Here is a 15,117-nt window from a genome sequence, read left to right on the forward strand (position 1 = left end):
TTCTATAATGCAGATTAAATGCAGCTTTAAAGGGCTCTAAACGATCCCAGCTGAGGAAGAAGAGTCTTACCTAGCGAAACGATCTGTTACTTTCTAAAAAGAAATGACAATTAAAAACCAACCTACATTGCTGTTTTACCTTTTTTTGTAAAGTGCATTTCATCATCTTTGCACGTTCACTTTGTAAACACTGGGTCAGTACTTCTGCAGCGATGTAGGCCGATTTTGAAGTTGGAGAAGAACAAGAGATGGGAGTTTTTTGACCTACCCTAACTGTCTTGAACCAGAATACATGAATACAGAGTACATGCAGAGCTATGACAAGACAAGCATTTGAGGTTAAAAAGTATATAAATTGTCCAAACAAAAAAAAAAAACAGATTGTTTTGCTACTTCTCGGCTGGGATCGTTTAGAGCCCTTTGAAGCTGCATTTTAACTGCATTTTGTAAGTTCAAACTCAGGGGCACCATAGAAGTCCATTACATAGAGAGAAATCCTAAAATGTTTTTCTAAAAAAAAAAAAAATTTCTTTACGACTGAAAAAAGAAAGAACATCTTGGATGACTAGGGGGTGAGTAAATTATCTGTAAATTTTAGTTCTGGAACTGAACTTCTCCTTTAATTAATGCACTTCTAGTTCCTGTTGAGACTTTAACCAATCAAATGCTAACCCTGAACACAGACGATCCAACAGGAAGCCCCTCTGGTACTTCAGCGACAAATGGGAGGTTGAGAAAGGTAGGATCGTTATCGTTGAGGTCTAGGAGGTTCACATACACCGTAGCGCTGGCTGAGGAGCGCAGTGGAGGCGTCCCACCTGAGGAGGGCAGCACAACAAAGACAATACTCACATACGGCATGTACTTATTTGATTTTTCTCTAGTCATTCGATCCACTGAGGGGGAAGACAATCTTAAAACTGAAATGTCCATTTATATTGTCAAACACAACTCAGACTAATGCCAAAACAGACTAACAGAAGGAGAAGCACAAATTTTGAGAAGACAGACAAAATAATGGATGTGTTTAGAATGGAATATTACCTTACTAGTGATGACTACTGTACGGCAGAGGTCTTTAACCCCGTTTCTGGGGACCCACTATCCTGAAAAGTTTAGCTACAACCCTAATCAAACACACTTGAAGCAGACAATCAAGCACCTCAAGACAGGCAGGTGTGCTGATGCAGGTTGGAAATAAACTTTCCAGGAGAGTGGGTCCCCAGGAGCAGGGTTGAAGACCTCTGCTGTACAGTATATACTGCATACTATTTTTTTTTAGTACGTTAAATAGAAAGCATTACATACAGTAATGATAAACATTTTAAACAATACATACTGTGATATATGTGACCCTGGACCACAAAACCAGTCATAAGGGATTTATACATCATCTGAAAGGGACAATATTTGGCAGAGATACAACTATTTGAAAATCTGGAATCTGAGGGTGCAATCACCTTTAAAGTTGTCCAAATGAAGTTCTTAGCAATGCATATTACTAATAATTTATAAATATATTTATTTATTTATGGTGGGAAATTTATAAATGGAACATGATCTTTATTGAATATCCTAATGATTTTTGGCATAAAAGAAAACTGATAATCTTGACCCATAAACTGTATTTTTGGCTATTGCTAAAAATATACTTAAGACTGGTTTTGTGGTCCAGGGTCACATATAATATTGTGATTATTTAAATTTTAGCATGCAATTAATACATTTTGTAAAAATAAAAATAATTTTTAAATCTGATTTTGTCTGAATATGTCTCAAAATTTGGAAGTCTGATCAAATAATAAGTTAAAACAAGACAAAAAGAAATTATTACCATTAATTCTGGTTAATTAAAAGTTTGCAAGAAGTCAAGCCAACCACACTGCAAAGTGGGACACAATATCGTACATTTACAGTATATACTACATATTTGGCTAAGCTAAACTAACAAAAAAGAAATCAGAAAAAAAGATTTGCGATACACGCTCTGAAGTTCCGATCTGAATTAAATGATTCGCAAGCCATCACTTCAGATCGTACTTCGGAGCCTGGAATGTGAATCATTCAATATGTAAGACAATTCATGAACCCACTCCAAAGTCCCGATCTTAATCAAATGATTTGCAAAACATAATTTCAGATCAGACTTCGGAGCGTAGATCACGAACTATTTAATTCATAAATCCATGCCGAAGTTCGGATCTAAATCAAATGATTCGCGAACGACCATTTCAAATCAGACTTTGGAGCACGGACTGTGAATCATTCAATTTGTGAAATGATTTGTGAACCTACTCCAAAGTTTCAGTCTGAATCAAAGATTCACAAACTAGCTCCAAATTTCCAATCTAAATCAAATGATTCGCGAACCCACTCCAAAGTCCCGATCTAAATCAAATGATTATCAAATGACCCACTGCAAAGTCCCAATCTGAATCATTCAATTCGCAGAATGATTTGCAAAACCATTCTGAAGTTCCGATGAGAATCAAATAATTTGCGAACACGCTCCAAAGTTCCGATCTAAATTAAATGATTCACGAACCCACTCCGAAGTCCCGATCTGAATCAAATGTTTCATGAACAATCATTTCAGTTTAGACTTCTGAGTGTAGGCACGAATCATTCAATTTGCGACATGATTCGTGAACCCACACCGAAGTTTTGATCTAAATCAAATGATTCGCAATACATGCTTTGAAGCAATACGTGATTGGAAACAGTGAATCATTTGCAATGGTTTAATGTTTCACTATACATGCTTTTTAAAATCATAAGTTATATCAAATTTCTCTTTTCATTCATTTCTTTGCTAGTGAATCACTGGAACTAAATGATGGAAGTCATGAGTTTGAATCAACTGGAGTTCCCGCGTAAATGACTCTCAATTGAATCGGTTTGTCTGTTACTCCGCTTTACTCGTCTTCAGCCATGTTTACACGACTTTGTCATCACTACTACTGGTGTAGCTCTCTAGTCTTATGACATTAACGAAAATAAGTGAAACAGTATGATGTTTACAAATAAAATATCCATATTTCCATTCCAAAGACATATTCAGGTGAGGTAACCAGTTTACTGCCAACTAGCGAAAACACTCCATTAAACTGACTTCACCTCTAAGTGCAAGTTAGATAGAAACATTGTGTACTATGATGAAATTACAACAACAATGGTTACATACACATATATTTAATTATTTAATCAAAATTATTGCTAGGGACAATTTAGTAGTTGCTGGATATTGTTAGAGACATGTCCCTAGCATCCCTACTAAATTCTACGATATTCTAGTGAATTCTTCTACGATATTCTATATCTGGTGAGATATAATTTGTTTTGGGTAACTGGGTAAATTTTCAGCAGCCATTATTTATTATGAATTAGAAAATTATGTAAAAAGTACAAATTTATTAAAACAAAAAGTCTTTTGAAAAGTGGTGTATGTAAATATGTAAATACAGAAAGTTTGCATACTGCAGTTGGTGAGACTATTACATCAGCATGCTATTCTGAACACACAGACTAGACAGCTAGACCGCAAGACAGGCTAGACGGTCTAGAAATAAAGAAACTGAAAGTTGGCGACTGTAAAACTATCTTTATTGTGGCCTCAGAGAGAGAGCGAGGCATTATGGGACAGGTGAGAGTTGCTTACGGTCGGTAGCAGAGACGATGATAGTCCTCATAAGCTGTGCGGAGCGGGCGTTTTGACTCTCTCTGTCCAGCACTGCCCCGCTGGTGCGGATCTTCCCGGTGTTACGGTTGATGGTGTAGAAGGGGTTCTCTGGATTTATAGAGTAGACCACTGTCCCATTATCACCATAATCAGGGTCCACTGCTAATACCTGCACAGAGAAAGAGAAGAAAAATGAGTCCTAAGGCACAAAACACAGTCCTAAGGCGCAGAAATTAAATCACACCAGTCCTCTCCCTACAGAAAGACATGATGGGAGATTTATGCACAGGGCATAACTGTCTGAAACCCTGGCTGTTATTTTTTTAAAGAGCCAATCAATTATTCACAGTGCTGGTGGAGAAGCACTGAAAATCACTTAATTGGTCATTAGAGAACAAAGGTTCTGTAGGTCTTTAATTATTAAAACAGGAAGGACCAGACGACTGTGTTCTCCATTGATTAGAGGGAGTTTAAACAGATAATGTAGAGCACGGGTCTAATGTAAAGTTTATCTAATTGATTTGAACTCAGAGGGGGACATTTTAGACATACATTTGCTCAGGCATGTTTATAGACAATTTTAAAGGTGATATGTGTGATTTTGGGATGTTGAAATATGTTGTACTATCATAGCTTGATGCGCTGCCATTTGCAGGTTGATTGCCCTGAAATATTTGAAACATTGCGTTTTCCAAACACTGCAACAAGGAGATGCATTGCAGAAAGTCCACTTTGCTTTTTTAAGGAAACATCCAATGGCAAGGGGCTGTCAAGCTTCACAAAATTATAAACAGCACCATAGAATAAAAGTATTCCATATGACCTGTATTTAAACTCTACTGAAGTCACATACTGTAAACTGTAAGCTGTGTGTAAGAAACAATTTGAAATTTAAACTTTGATTCAATGAAAACAATCTGTTATGTCATATACACTACCATTCAAAAAATCTGGGGTCGAAGAAAGAGAAATACTTTTTTTCAGCAAGGATGCATTAAATTGATCAGAAATGTCACCAAAGACATTTATAACAGTACAAAAGATTTCTATTTCAAATACAAATGCTGTTATCTCTTTATTCATCGAAGAATCTTTCTGAAGGGTCATGTGACACTGAAGATTTTATTTTATTTTCTCACAGGAAAAAATACAATTTTTAAATATATATATATATATATAAATAAAAAAAAATCTTAAAAATATTTCACAATATTACTGTTTTTACAATAATGGTTTTTATTAGTTAACATGAATTTATCAAAAATGACGGCAAAGACATTTGTAACGGTACAAAAGACTTTTATTTCAAATACAATTTATTTTGAACTCTTTATTCATCAAAGAATGATTTCTGAAGGGCCATGTGACACTGAGGATTAAAGTAATGGCTGCAATTTTTTATTATTTTATTTTACCCAAAAAAATTAATTACATTTTTAAATATCTTCAAATATAATTTTTTTTTTTTTTTAATCTTACAAATATTTCACAATATTACTTTTTTTACGGCAACGGTTTCATTAGTTAACATGAATTTATCAAAAATGACAGCAAAGACATCTAAAAGATTTCTATTTCAAATAAATTATTTTAAACTTTCTATTTATCAAAAAATGATTTCTGAAGGGTCATGTGACACTGAAGACTGGAGTAATGGCTTCGAATTTTTTTTAATATTTTATTTTATTTTATTTTTCCCACAGGAATAAATTACATTTTAAAATAATATATTCAAATAGAATTTTTAAAACAGTTTTAAGTCTTAAAAATAATTCACAACATTACTGTTTTTACGGTAACGGTTTCATTAGTTAAAATGAAAGATGCAAAGACATTTGTATTATTACACACACACAAAAAAAAATCAATTTCAAATACAAATGCTGTTATTTTGAACTATTCATCAAAGAATGATTTCTGAAGGGTCATGTAACACTGAAGACTGGAGTATGGCAGCTATTTTTTTATTTATTTAATTTTATTAATTTAAATTGAATTTTTATTTTATTTTATATTTTATTTAGTTTTTTTTCACAGAAATAAATTACATTTTTAAATATATTTAACTCCTCTACATTACACTACATTGCTGTTTTTACGGTAAAGTTTAATTAGTAACTACTTTAGTTAACAATACATCTACAGCATTTATTAACCTTAGTTAATATTAATTTCAACACTTACTAATGAATTATTAAAAATCAAAAGTTGTGTCTGTTAACATTAGTAAATGCACTGTGAACAATAAAAAAAATCGTATTTTTATTAACTAACGTTAACAAAGACTAATAAATATTACAATAAATGTAGTGTTCATTGTTTGTTCATGTTAGTCAATACATTGACTAATGTTGATAAATGACACCTTATTGTAAAGTATTGCCATTTTTACTCTATTTTTGACCAAATAATTAAGCTTTGGTGAGCTTTTTCCAAAAAACATCTTACCGACCCCAAACTTTTGAACAGTAGTGTAGATTGTATGAAAAAGAATAGCTTGGGAATTATGTCAAACATCAGATAAAAGCGATGAAATGATAGAGAGCAAATGATGACAGAAATTGAATTGTTTAATCAATTATTACTTTAAAGGTTTGACTAGACCACACTATACCTCTGTGTTGACCGGTAAGTAGACAGACGGACTCAGAGCCCCTACCAGGTTGTGGAAGTCAAACATGCTTTAGGACATTTGGTTTTCACATCCACTGTTCTGTGATTTAAATTATCCATCCATTTCTTCCTTTGTTCTGTTTCATCGCTCCCTCTCTCTCCTGCACGGTGTCCAGCAGGGTAATCAAGTATGCACTTGACTCAGGGCTACATTTTAATTAGTCATTTGAACCTCCTAATGAAGTTCAGGACTGGCTTGTTAATTAACGGACAATCAGGGGCATATTTAGACAAAGACAGAGCCAGTATAAAACACCTAAACAATTATGAACAGAGAGCTGGAGTCCACAGTTTCTAGAGGCTTGGTCACATATAACTAACACTAAACACTAAACTCATGCCCAGTATACCTTGCATTTAGTTAACTGTTTTTTAACCATGGCTACAGATATTGCACACAGTTTAAATAATCTAATTTATACCGCATGCAAAAATGCCAAGAATGTGCACCAGTCCGCTTGAATACAAAGTTGCTTTTACATGTATAGAATAATTTAAACTTTTTATTTTTGGATTGATTCAAATTCTGTTTCTGGTCTATTACTGAGGTAAAATTGATCTCAGAAAAAGCAGGTTAGACAGTCCCTTGTCTAAGTTGGACCAGCTTTTCAAGTCAAGTGATTTTTGCTCGTATAGAGCTTTTTATAACCCATGTTATTTCAAAGCAGCTTCACAAAAAAGGATGCCTTAATGTCTTAAAACTCCCCATTAAGAAGCCAAAGGTGACGCCTATTTGCCAATAGCTGAAAGTCTGGCTTATTGAGAGTGTGTGACATTTAGTGGCAGGTAAATATGAAATCAATCATACCACAGTAATGGCAACAAAATGGCAGTTTATTTGAATAATAACAGCCGTCAAAACCGAAAAATAGCAGAAAATGTGTGCAGTGGTCAGAATTTCAATCTATCCGAAAGTAAAAAACTTGTATAGGTGTGTCTAGATATGAGACGTACTAATTGCCTCAAAAATGTTTTTAAAAAAGATCTGATGCTGTGCAACTAGTAATCTTTCAATCTAATTGACTAGCTCTTCTTCTAAATGTGAAGAAATTTGTTTGACGTTTCCAGAGCCAGACATAACACTGGAGCAACAAACTGCATGAGTTTGCGAATTTAATTTATTATTTAGTCATCGAAACAGTAATTATTGCAATTCTGTTTGATGCTTGTATAAATCACACACTTTAAGTAAGTTTTTTTGTAGCAGCCTGCTTGGGAACCTGGTGAACATGATGTTGTTTCCTGGTGGACTGATAACCTTGTGAACCCTGACTCATGGAAATACATTAAAGCTAGTCCATCACACTGCAGTTTGAGATTTTGGAAACCCTTAGCCACTTCTAAATGATCCCTGGCCGTATGAGACTAAAAAAAAAGAGATGGTGTGACTGACATTACCATATGAAATAATTTATTCATTCACCAAAGGAGGAAAAACCCCTCAAGATGGGATTTTTCACATACTAGTAATATGAGCATATAGAAATCTCTGTAAAACGTTCCAAGGACACTGAGGTGAGAGCCCACTTTGAATTCAGCTGCAAACCCGCAGCCGATCAAAGGGAGGGACAAGGGGGTTTTCTCGAGACAGAGAAGAGATGGAAACTTGTTCCTCTGGGTACGGTGGGGATTTGACTCAGAGAGAAACTGTAAGACATTATCACTCATAAAATCAATAGCACTAACTATGTTTACCTGCTGACATTAGGATCAAACCTCTGCTTCAAAACTACCACCGTTTCTGTATCTTATCATTTTATCTATAGTAATCGATACATATCTTATATGATGGGATTTTGGTCCTTTTGGTGTCTAACAAGACCATCTACTTCCTGAAAGGGGAACTATGCCCCTTTAAAGGTGAAACATTATGAAAATCTGACTTTTTCCATGCTTAAGTGCTATAATCAGGTCCCCGGTGCATCTACGAACCAAGAAAATGTGAAAAAGGACAACCCAGTTGCTCAGATTTCGCTCCCCTAGTGATGTAGAAAGGGGAACTTATTATAATATTAACATAATCTGCAAGTTTCCACTCATGGTGCCACCATTTAGTTTTTTCATTGTGTTCTTTTTTATGTTAGTGCTGATAGTTGTGCTGATAGCCTAGCGGTTAGAGCACAGACATATAGTGCAACTGCACTTCTGGCGACCGAATTCAAGTCCCGACTTGTGGTCCTTTGCCAAAACCCGTTCCTAACTCTTGATCCCACGCTTTCCTGTCATTCTCTACTATCCTGTCTGTTAAAAAGCATGAAAAGGGCCCAAAAAAAAAAAACGTGTGTGTATTTGATAGTTTAAGCACAATAAGACATGAAAGAGAACTTAGTTTAGTATTCACATGCCATGTGACAGTCACTTTCTGTCCACTCAGAAAACTGTATATCAGTAGTTTAAACTGATATGGCTCTGAAATTTTTTTAAACTGAAATTTTTCTGTACCCTTCCCGAGATCTGAGCCTCGATACAATCCTGTCTTGGAGTTCTACAGACTTCTACTGTGGCCTTATACAGACAGGTGTATGGCTTACCAAATAATAGAAGCATCTAAGTTGTAGAAGCATCTCAAGGATGATCAGTGGAAATGGGATGCAAGTGAGCTCAAGTTTGAGTGTCATGGCAAAGGCTGTGAATACTTTTATTTTTTATTTTTAATAAATTTGCAACACTTTCAAACAAACTTCTTTCACACTGTCATTATGTAGTATTGCTTGTAGAAGTTTGAGAAAAAATTATGAATTTTAATGCATTTCGGAACAAGGCTGTAACATAAAATGTGGAAAAATTAAGTGCTGTGAATACTTTCCAGATGCACTGTGTCATTAAAAATAATTCGAATTTCAGGCTCTTCTGTCAAAAAAAAAATTCGGAGGACATATTCCTGTAATAAATTTTTTTATAATTAGTTATATATTTGTGTATAAGTTGAGGGGAACCTAAAAATGAATGTATCAATAGCATCCTTTACGTACAGGTTAAAGGTCAGGTCATCAGATCGCAGGAAAATTCAGAAGTTTATAAACCAGTTTGAGGTCAGTTCAGAGGTTAAAGGCAGCGGTTCTCAATTCCAGTCCTTGCGCCCCACCGCTCTGCATATTTTGCATGTCTCTCTTAGTTAACACACCTGATTCAAATAACCAGCTCGTTAGAAGTGAACTCCATGCAGGAACTGTGTTCTGATTGACATGGTCCCTGCACAGTGTTCATTGCTCCCTACTCCCTGAGCGGGGGAAATCTGTTTACTACACTTCGAAACTGCATGCAGCGTCTTCACACACAGATGAAACTTACTAGAGAAGTGTGACATAAATGCATCTGTAAATAAATACATTTTAAATTTACGTCTCGAATGCTTTAATGAAACATATACACTCGCTTCAAACTAATGAATAATGGCAGAATATCCTGTGATGTCCACTTCGAAGGGCAGTAACGTTGGAATAGAACAAACGTCTGAAGCGATACGTGAAACACACAAAATATGCAGAGCGGTGGGGCGCGAGGACTGGAATTGAGAACCGCCGGGTTAAAGGTGAGACGAGTGCACTCACAGTAATGACGTCAGTATCGATGGGACTCATCTCCACGACATTCGCTTGATACGGCTCATCTCGCCACATAGGGGTATTATCATTTATGTCCAGAATAGTGATGTTCACCTGCAGTAGACAGATACACGCTTGTCATCTTTAACATAATAATGCACTGGTACGGGTGACTTTGCTATTAAAATATAGTAAAAACAGCTATAAAAGACAATCATTTTTAATAAATAATAAACACATTATTAATAATAGTCACAATAAACAGCTCTTCTGTTGAGGTGGATCAATAAGTTAGCCAATACCGTAGCAATGCCAGTTTTCTGCTGTGGTCCCACTCCTCCATCCACGGCTCTTACGATCAGAATATACTCAGACTTCATCTCTCGATCCAGAAGAGCTGTGGTAGTGATCTCTCCTATACACACATATGGTCATCTTCAGCTCAGACATACATGAACATGATTATTGACTGTTATCCGAGTTATTTAAAGTCCCCATTAAATCAAAATGGAAGTTTTTTGGCTTTTAGTATGAATATTTTAACATTAAAGAAAAAGTTCACTTCAAGAACAAAAATTTACAGATAATGTACTCACCCCCTTGTCATCCAAGATGTTCATGTCTTTCTTTCTTCAGTCATAAAGAAATTATGTTTTTTGAGGAAAACATTTAAAAACATTTTTCTCTATATAGTGGATTTCTATGGTGCCCCGAGTTTGAACTTCCAAAATGGAGTTTAAATGTGGCTTGTAAACGATTCCAGTCGAGGAAAGAGTGCCTTATCTAGCTGTTATTAACAAAAAAAAAACAAAAAAAAACAATTTGTATACTTTATAACCTCAAATGCTCGTCTTGTCTTGCTCTGCCTGAACCGTTTTTGCCGGTTCAAGACAGTTAGGGTATGTCAAAAAACTGCCAACTTATTTTCTCCCTCAACTTCAAAAATCATTTCAAAATCATCCTACATTACTACAGAAGTACCGACCCAGTGTTTGCAAAGTGAACATGCAAAGAAGATCAAACACCCTTAACAAAAAAGGTAAAACAGCGACGTAGGTCAATTTTGAGTTTTTCGACATACCTTAACTGTCCGGAAAAAACACAGTTCAGGCAGAGCAAGACAAGATTAGCGTTCAAGGTTAAAAAGTATATACACTGTATATATATATATATATATATATATATATATATTTTTTTTTAATAATCAATCATTTTGCTAGAAAACTCTAGACTCTTTCCTTGGCTGGGACCACTTACACTCGCTTGAAGCCGCATTTAAACTGCAATTTGGAAGTTCAAACTCGGGGCACCATAGAAGTCCACTATATGGAGAAAAATCCTGAAAAGTTTTCCTCAAAAAACAAAATTTCTTAATGACTGAAGAAAGAAAGACACGAACATTTTGGATGACAAGGGGGTGTGTACATTATCTGTAAATGTTTGTTCTGGAAGTGAACTTCTTTAAAGGTTAACTATAAACTAGTGTGCTTCGAAACAATGACAAAATCCACATGTAAGCATTCAAAACTTGCAGTCTCTAACTTTTGCCAATATGGATTAACAACTTTAACGACATCATCCTGCACTTCAGCTTCTCATCAAACCTTCTGTCCAATCAAATGCTCTCTAGAATCCAAGCATCCCGACCCCTACACTGTAAATACACGCTGAAGCTGTGGCTGAAATCGTTCACTTGATCACAGAATTTGTATTTTCTGTAAAGTGAATATACTATATAGGGGAGATGGAGTGATTGAGACAGTGTAAATATGCTTTCCGTTGGGGCAAATAAAGCGTGGTTTTGCGCTGTCACACACGAACTGCGGCAGCGCACACTCAGATCACATGCGTGAATCAGCGCAGATCACAAAATGTACCGGACCCATTTGAATTCTACACAGAATTCTATACTTTAAAGCAATATTGATAAGATTGTGCCTGTCATATGCTTTCAAATGCAGCTTTACAAGCTCACTGGCTCTAGCTTCTAGTTTCAGTTAAAAGCACGTCAACACAGAAAACATCTCTGCATGTTTCAAAGCACTTCAGTGGACCTTATGGTCTGTGAGACCCAAAAAAGGAACATTGGGGTTAAAGAGCAGGTGTGAATGTGTGTGCCATTGTCCACCTGAGCGAGTATTGAGTCTGAACTGTGAGTTGCCTTGCAAGGTGTAGATGAGGGAGGCCTGACCGAACTCTCGAGATGCGTCCAGGTCTGTGGCGTTCACAAACAACACCGTCGCTCCTGACAGAGAGAGAGAGAAAGATGTAATAGAAAAGGGTAAGAGGATGTAAACAAAATGTGTGAGACAGACAGCTGCACAAAGACAAAAACAAGATGAGGTGACAGACAAGTAAAGCATGAAGGATGGTCTTCAGACAGGAAGTGGTTAATGTGCAGAGCTGTGTATTGATGGAGACAGGGTTATGGATTTTAGGATTATCAAAGTGCATTCAGTAACCGTGACACACGCATACAAGTGAACAACAGACGCTGGACAGAACAAATGTAATTTCCATTTGATGATTGGAGGCGAGTCTATTGTGTGGAATAAAAGCGGTGAGTGAATAAATGCATGAGAATCATGTTTCTTTCCTCTGCACAAAACCTTCCTGCTCAATTAAAACACAATGATATTAAAGGGGAAAAACTAGACAGAAACAAATATCTGGAAGGAGTTTTGTAATGTGTTCTGAATGATGTAGCACACAGGGACTAGCTGAACAGACCAGATTTGGCATTTTTTAAAGAAATACCAGTGCTTGTCATGCAGTTTGTTTAGTTTTCTGGTTTAAATGAAAATCAACATTGTTAATTAATTCAAAAGTCCAATAACAAATTATGTATTGAGATAATAAAAAAGGCAAAATTAAGTAAGCAAATACTATAATGAGTAGCATTACTCAAATAATACTAACTGATAAATAGTGGGAGATTTAAAAAAATAAATAAATAAATAAACACAAAAAACAAAAGTTAAAATAAATTAAATTAAATTAAAGATTAGCACAAAAACAAAAAATGACAAATAATAACATCACTGGAAAACAGTAGGAAATAAATAAAAAAATAAATAAAATAATAAATTAGCACAAAAACAAAAAAAAAGAAAAATAATATCACTGGCAAACCGTATGAAAAATAAATAAATAAAATTAAATAAAATTAAAAAATAATAATAAAAAACACACACACACATATATATATATATATATATACATATATATATATATATATATATATATATATATACATACATATATATATATATATATATATATATATATATATATATATATATATATATAAAATAAATCAAATAAAATAAAATAAAAGCTTAGCACAAAAACATAACATTACAATGACAACATCAAACAACAAATAGTGGGAGATAAATAAAATAAAATCAGCACAAAACAAACAAAAAAATTACAAATGACAAATGCATGCAAATTATGGAAAATAAAATAAGATACAATAAATGATTAGACCAAAAACATAACATTACAATGGCAACATCAAATAACAAATAGTGGGAGATAAATAAAATAAAATAAAATTAGCACAAAAAAAAACACAAATGACAACATCACTGCAAATAGTGGAAAATAAAATAATATAAAATAAATGATTAGCACAAAAACAAAAAATTACAAATAACATTATTGGCAAATAGTGGAAAATAAAATAAAATAAAATAAAATAAAATAATGACAGCATCAAACAAACAATAACAATAAAATCAGCACCAAAACAAGTCTATTTATTAAGCAGTTCAGTCTTAATTAATTGCACAAGTTTAAGAGGCTTAGAATAAACCTCTAACCAGATTCTCTGAGGAGTATTTGAAGTCTTTGGTTCTGGTTTTGGGTGGTCAGAACTGAAACAAAACTACCAAAAGTCTTTGTCCTAGCTCTGGGAAAACAGCACTTATTCACACAAAACATTATATTAGTGTGGAACCGAACTAGCGCACAGCTGGCTGAACGTTGTAAATCATCACTGACAGGAATCTAGTTATGTTGTCATGAGGTTTTGAGCACTGTACATGTGCTAACATGTTGATGTATTCTTCCATTTTTTGATAATATAATTGTAAATGTACCTGCAACGATGTTCTCGGGTATGTTGACGATGTAAGACGGGAGACTGAACTCGGGTGGGTTGTCATTCTCGTCCTGCGGAAGGAAAAAAGGGAAGAAATCAGTGTTGTTGCCTAAAAATCTTTAAATATTAACTCATTAATTTTCCACTAGGGAAAAAAATGATTTTGGTTATAATTAAATGTATTGATGGAGTGCTTTGGGGTTTAATAGAAATGCACAGACTGTGGAGATGGGAAATTATTCACTATCAGACGCATACACTGTTTTACCACTTCAATTCAGCTCAACGTTCAGTAATAGCACATACACACACAGACGTGGATGTGTCAAGCCCCTGCTGTTTTTCAGACGAAATGTGTCTAATCGGAATCATAATAAAAGAGCAGAGAAATGTCAGAGAGAAATTATCCATGGATTAACCGTTCTAGTCAATGGACCTCAGAGAAAACCAATGAATTCAGAATTAACACACAGATCACACATCGCCAAACTGTGTTTGTTTGTGTGTGAGGAACTTGAATCTGAAATCTTCGATTTCACCTGATTCTAAGATGAAGTTAAAAGAATATTCCAGGTCGAAACTTACAAGGGATAAATCACCCAAAAATGTAAATTAACCCAAGATTTACTCACCCTCAAGCCATCCTAGATGAATATGAATACATGTGGAGTTACATTAAAAAAATGTCCTGGCTCTTTCAAGCTTTATAATGGCAGTGAATGGCTGTTGAGATTTGGAAGTCCAATAACGTTAATTTATCCATCATCAAAAGTACTCCACACAGCTCCGGGGGTTTATAAAGGCCTTCTGAAGCGAATCTATGCTTATATGTAAGAAAAATACCCATATTTAAAACTTTATAAACTGTAAAGTTTTATTGTACATGCCTTCAGGAGAGAGTGGTGTTCCAGCAGATGACGAAGGATGTAGGTGTAGCGCAAGATCCGGTGAGAAAATGCTAGTCTCACAAGAACCAAAGCCATTTCTCAATATGCGTTCTTGTCTGTACTTGTGTTCTTGTGGACTTGTGAAACGTCATCAGTTGTCGCCCAAGTACTGTTCCAATTTAAAATTCACATCAAGCAAGTACAGTTCAAATCCCCGGATGTGTT

General features: G+C 34.8%; 1 protein-coding gene across 1 annotated transcript in view; it reads right to left on the reverse strand.

Moving 5' to 3' along the window:
- The window catches only part of cdh23 (cadherin-related 23), a 317,998-nt gene that overhangs the window by 79,718 nt on the left and 223,163 nt on the right, over nt 1-15,117 (reverse strand). The window contains exons 17-22 of the mRNA XM_073834861.1: nt 14,004-14,076; nt 12,026-12,142; nt 10,200-10,312; nt 9,904-10,011; nt 3,659-3,848; nt 673-818 (exon numbers count right to left, since the gene is read on the reverse strand). Of these exons, the coding sequence (XP_073690962.1) occupies nt 673-818; nt 3,659-3,848; nt 9,904-10,011; nt 10,200-10,312; nt 12,026-12,142; nt 14,004-14,076 (747 nt within the window). The remainder of the gene's footprint in view (nt 1-672; nt 819-3,658; nt 3,849-9,903; nt 10,012-10,199; nt 10,313-12,025; nt 12,143-14,003; nt 14,077-15,117) is intronic.

Source organism: Garra rufa, chromosome 2 (assembly GCF_049309525.1).
Source record: "Garra rufa chromosome 2, GarRuf1.0, whole genome shotgun sequence".
Taxonomy (NCBI): Eukaryota; Metazoa; Chordata; class Actinopteri; order Cypriniformes; family Cyprinidae; genus Garra; species Garra rufa.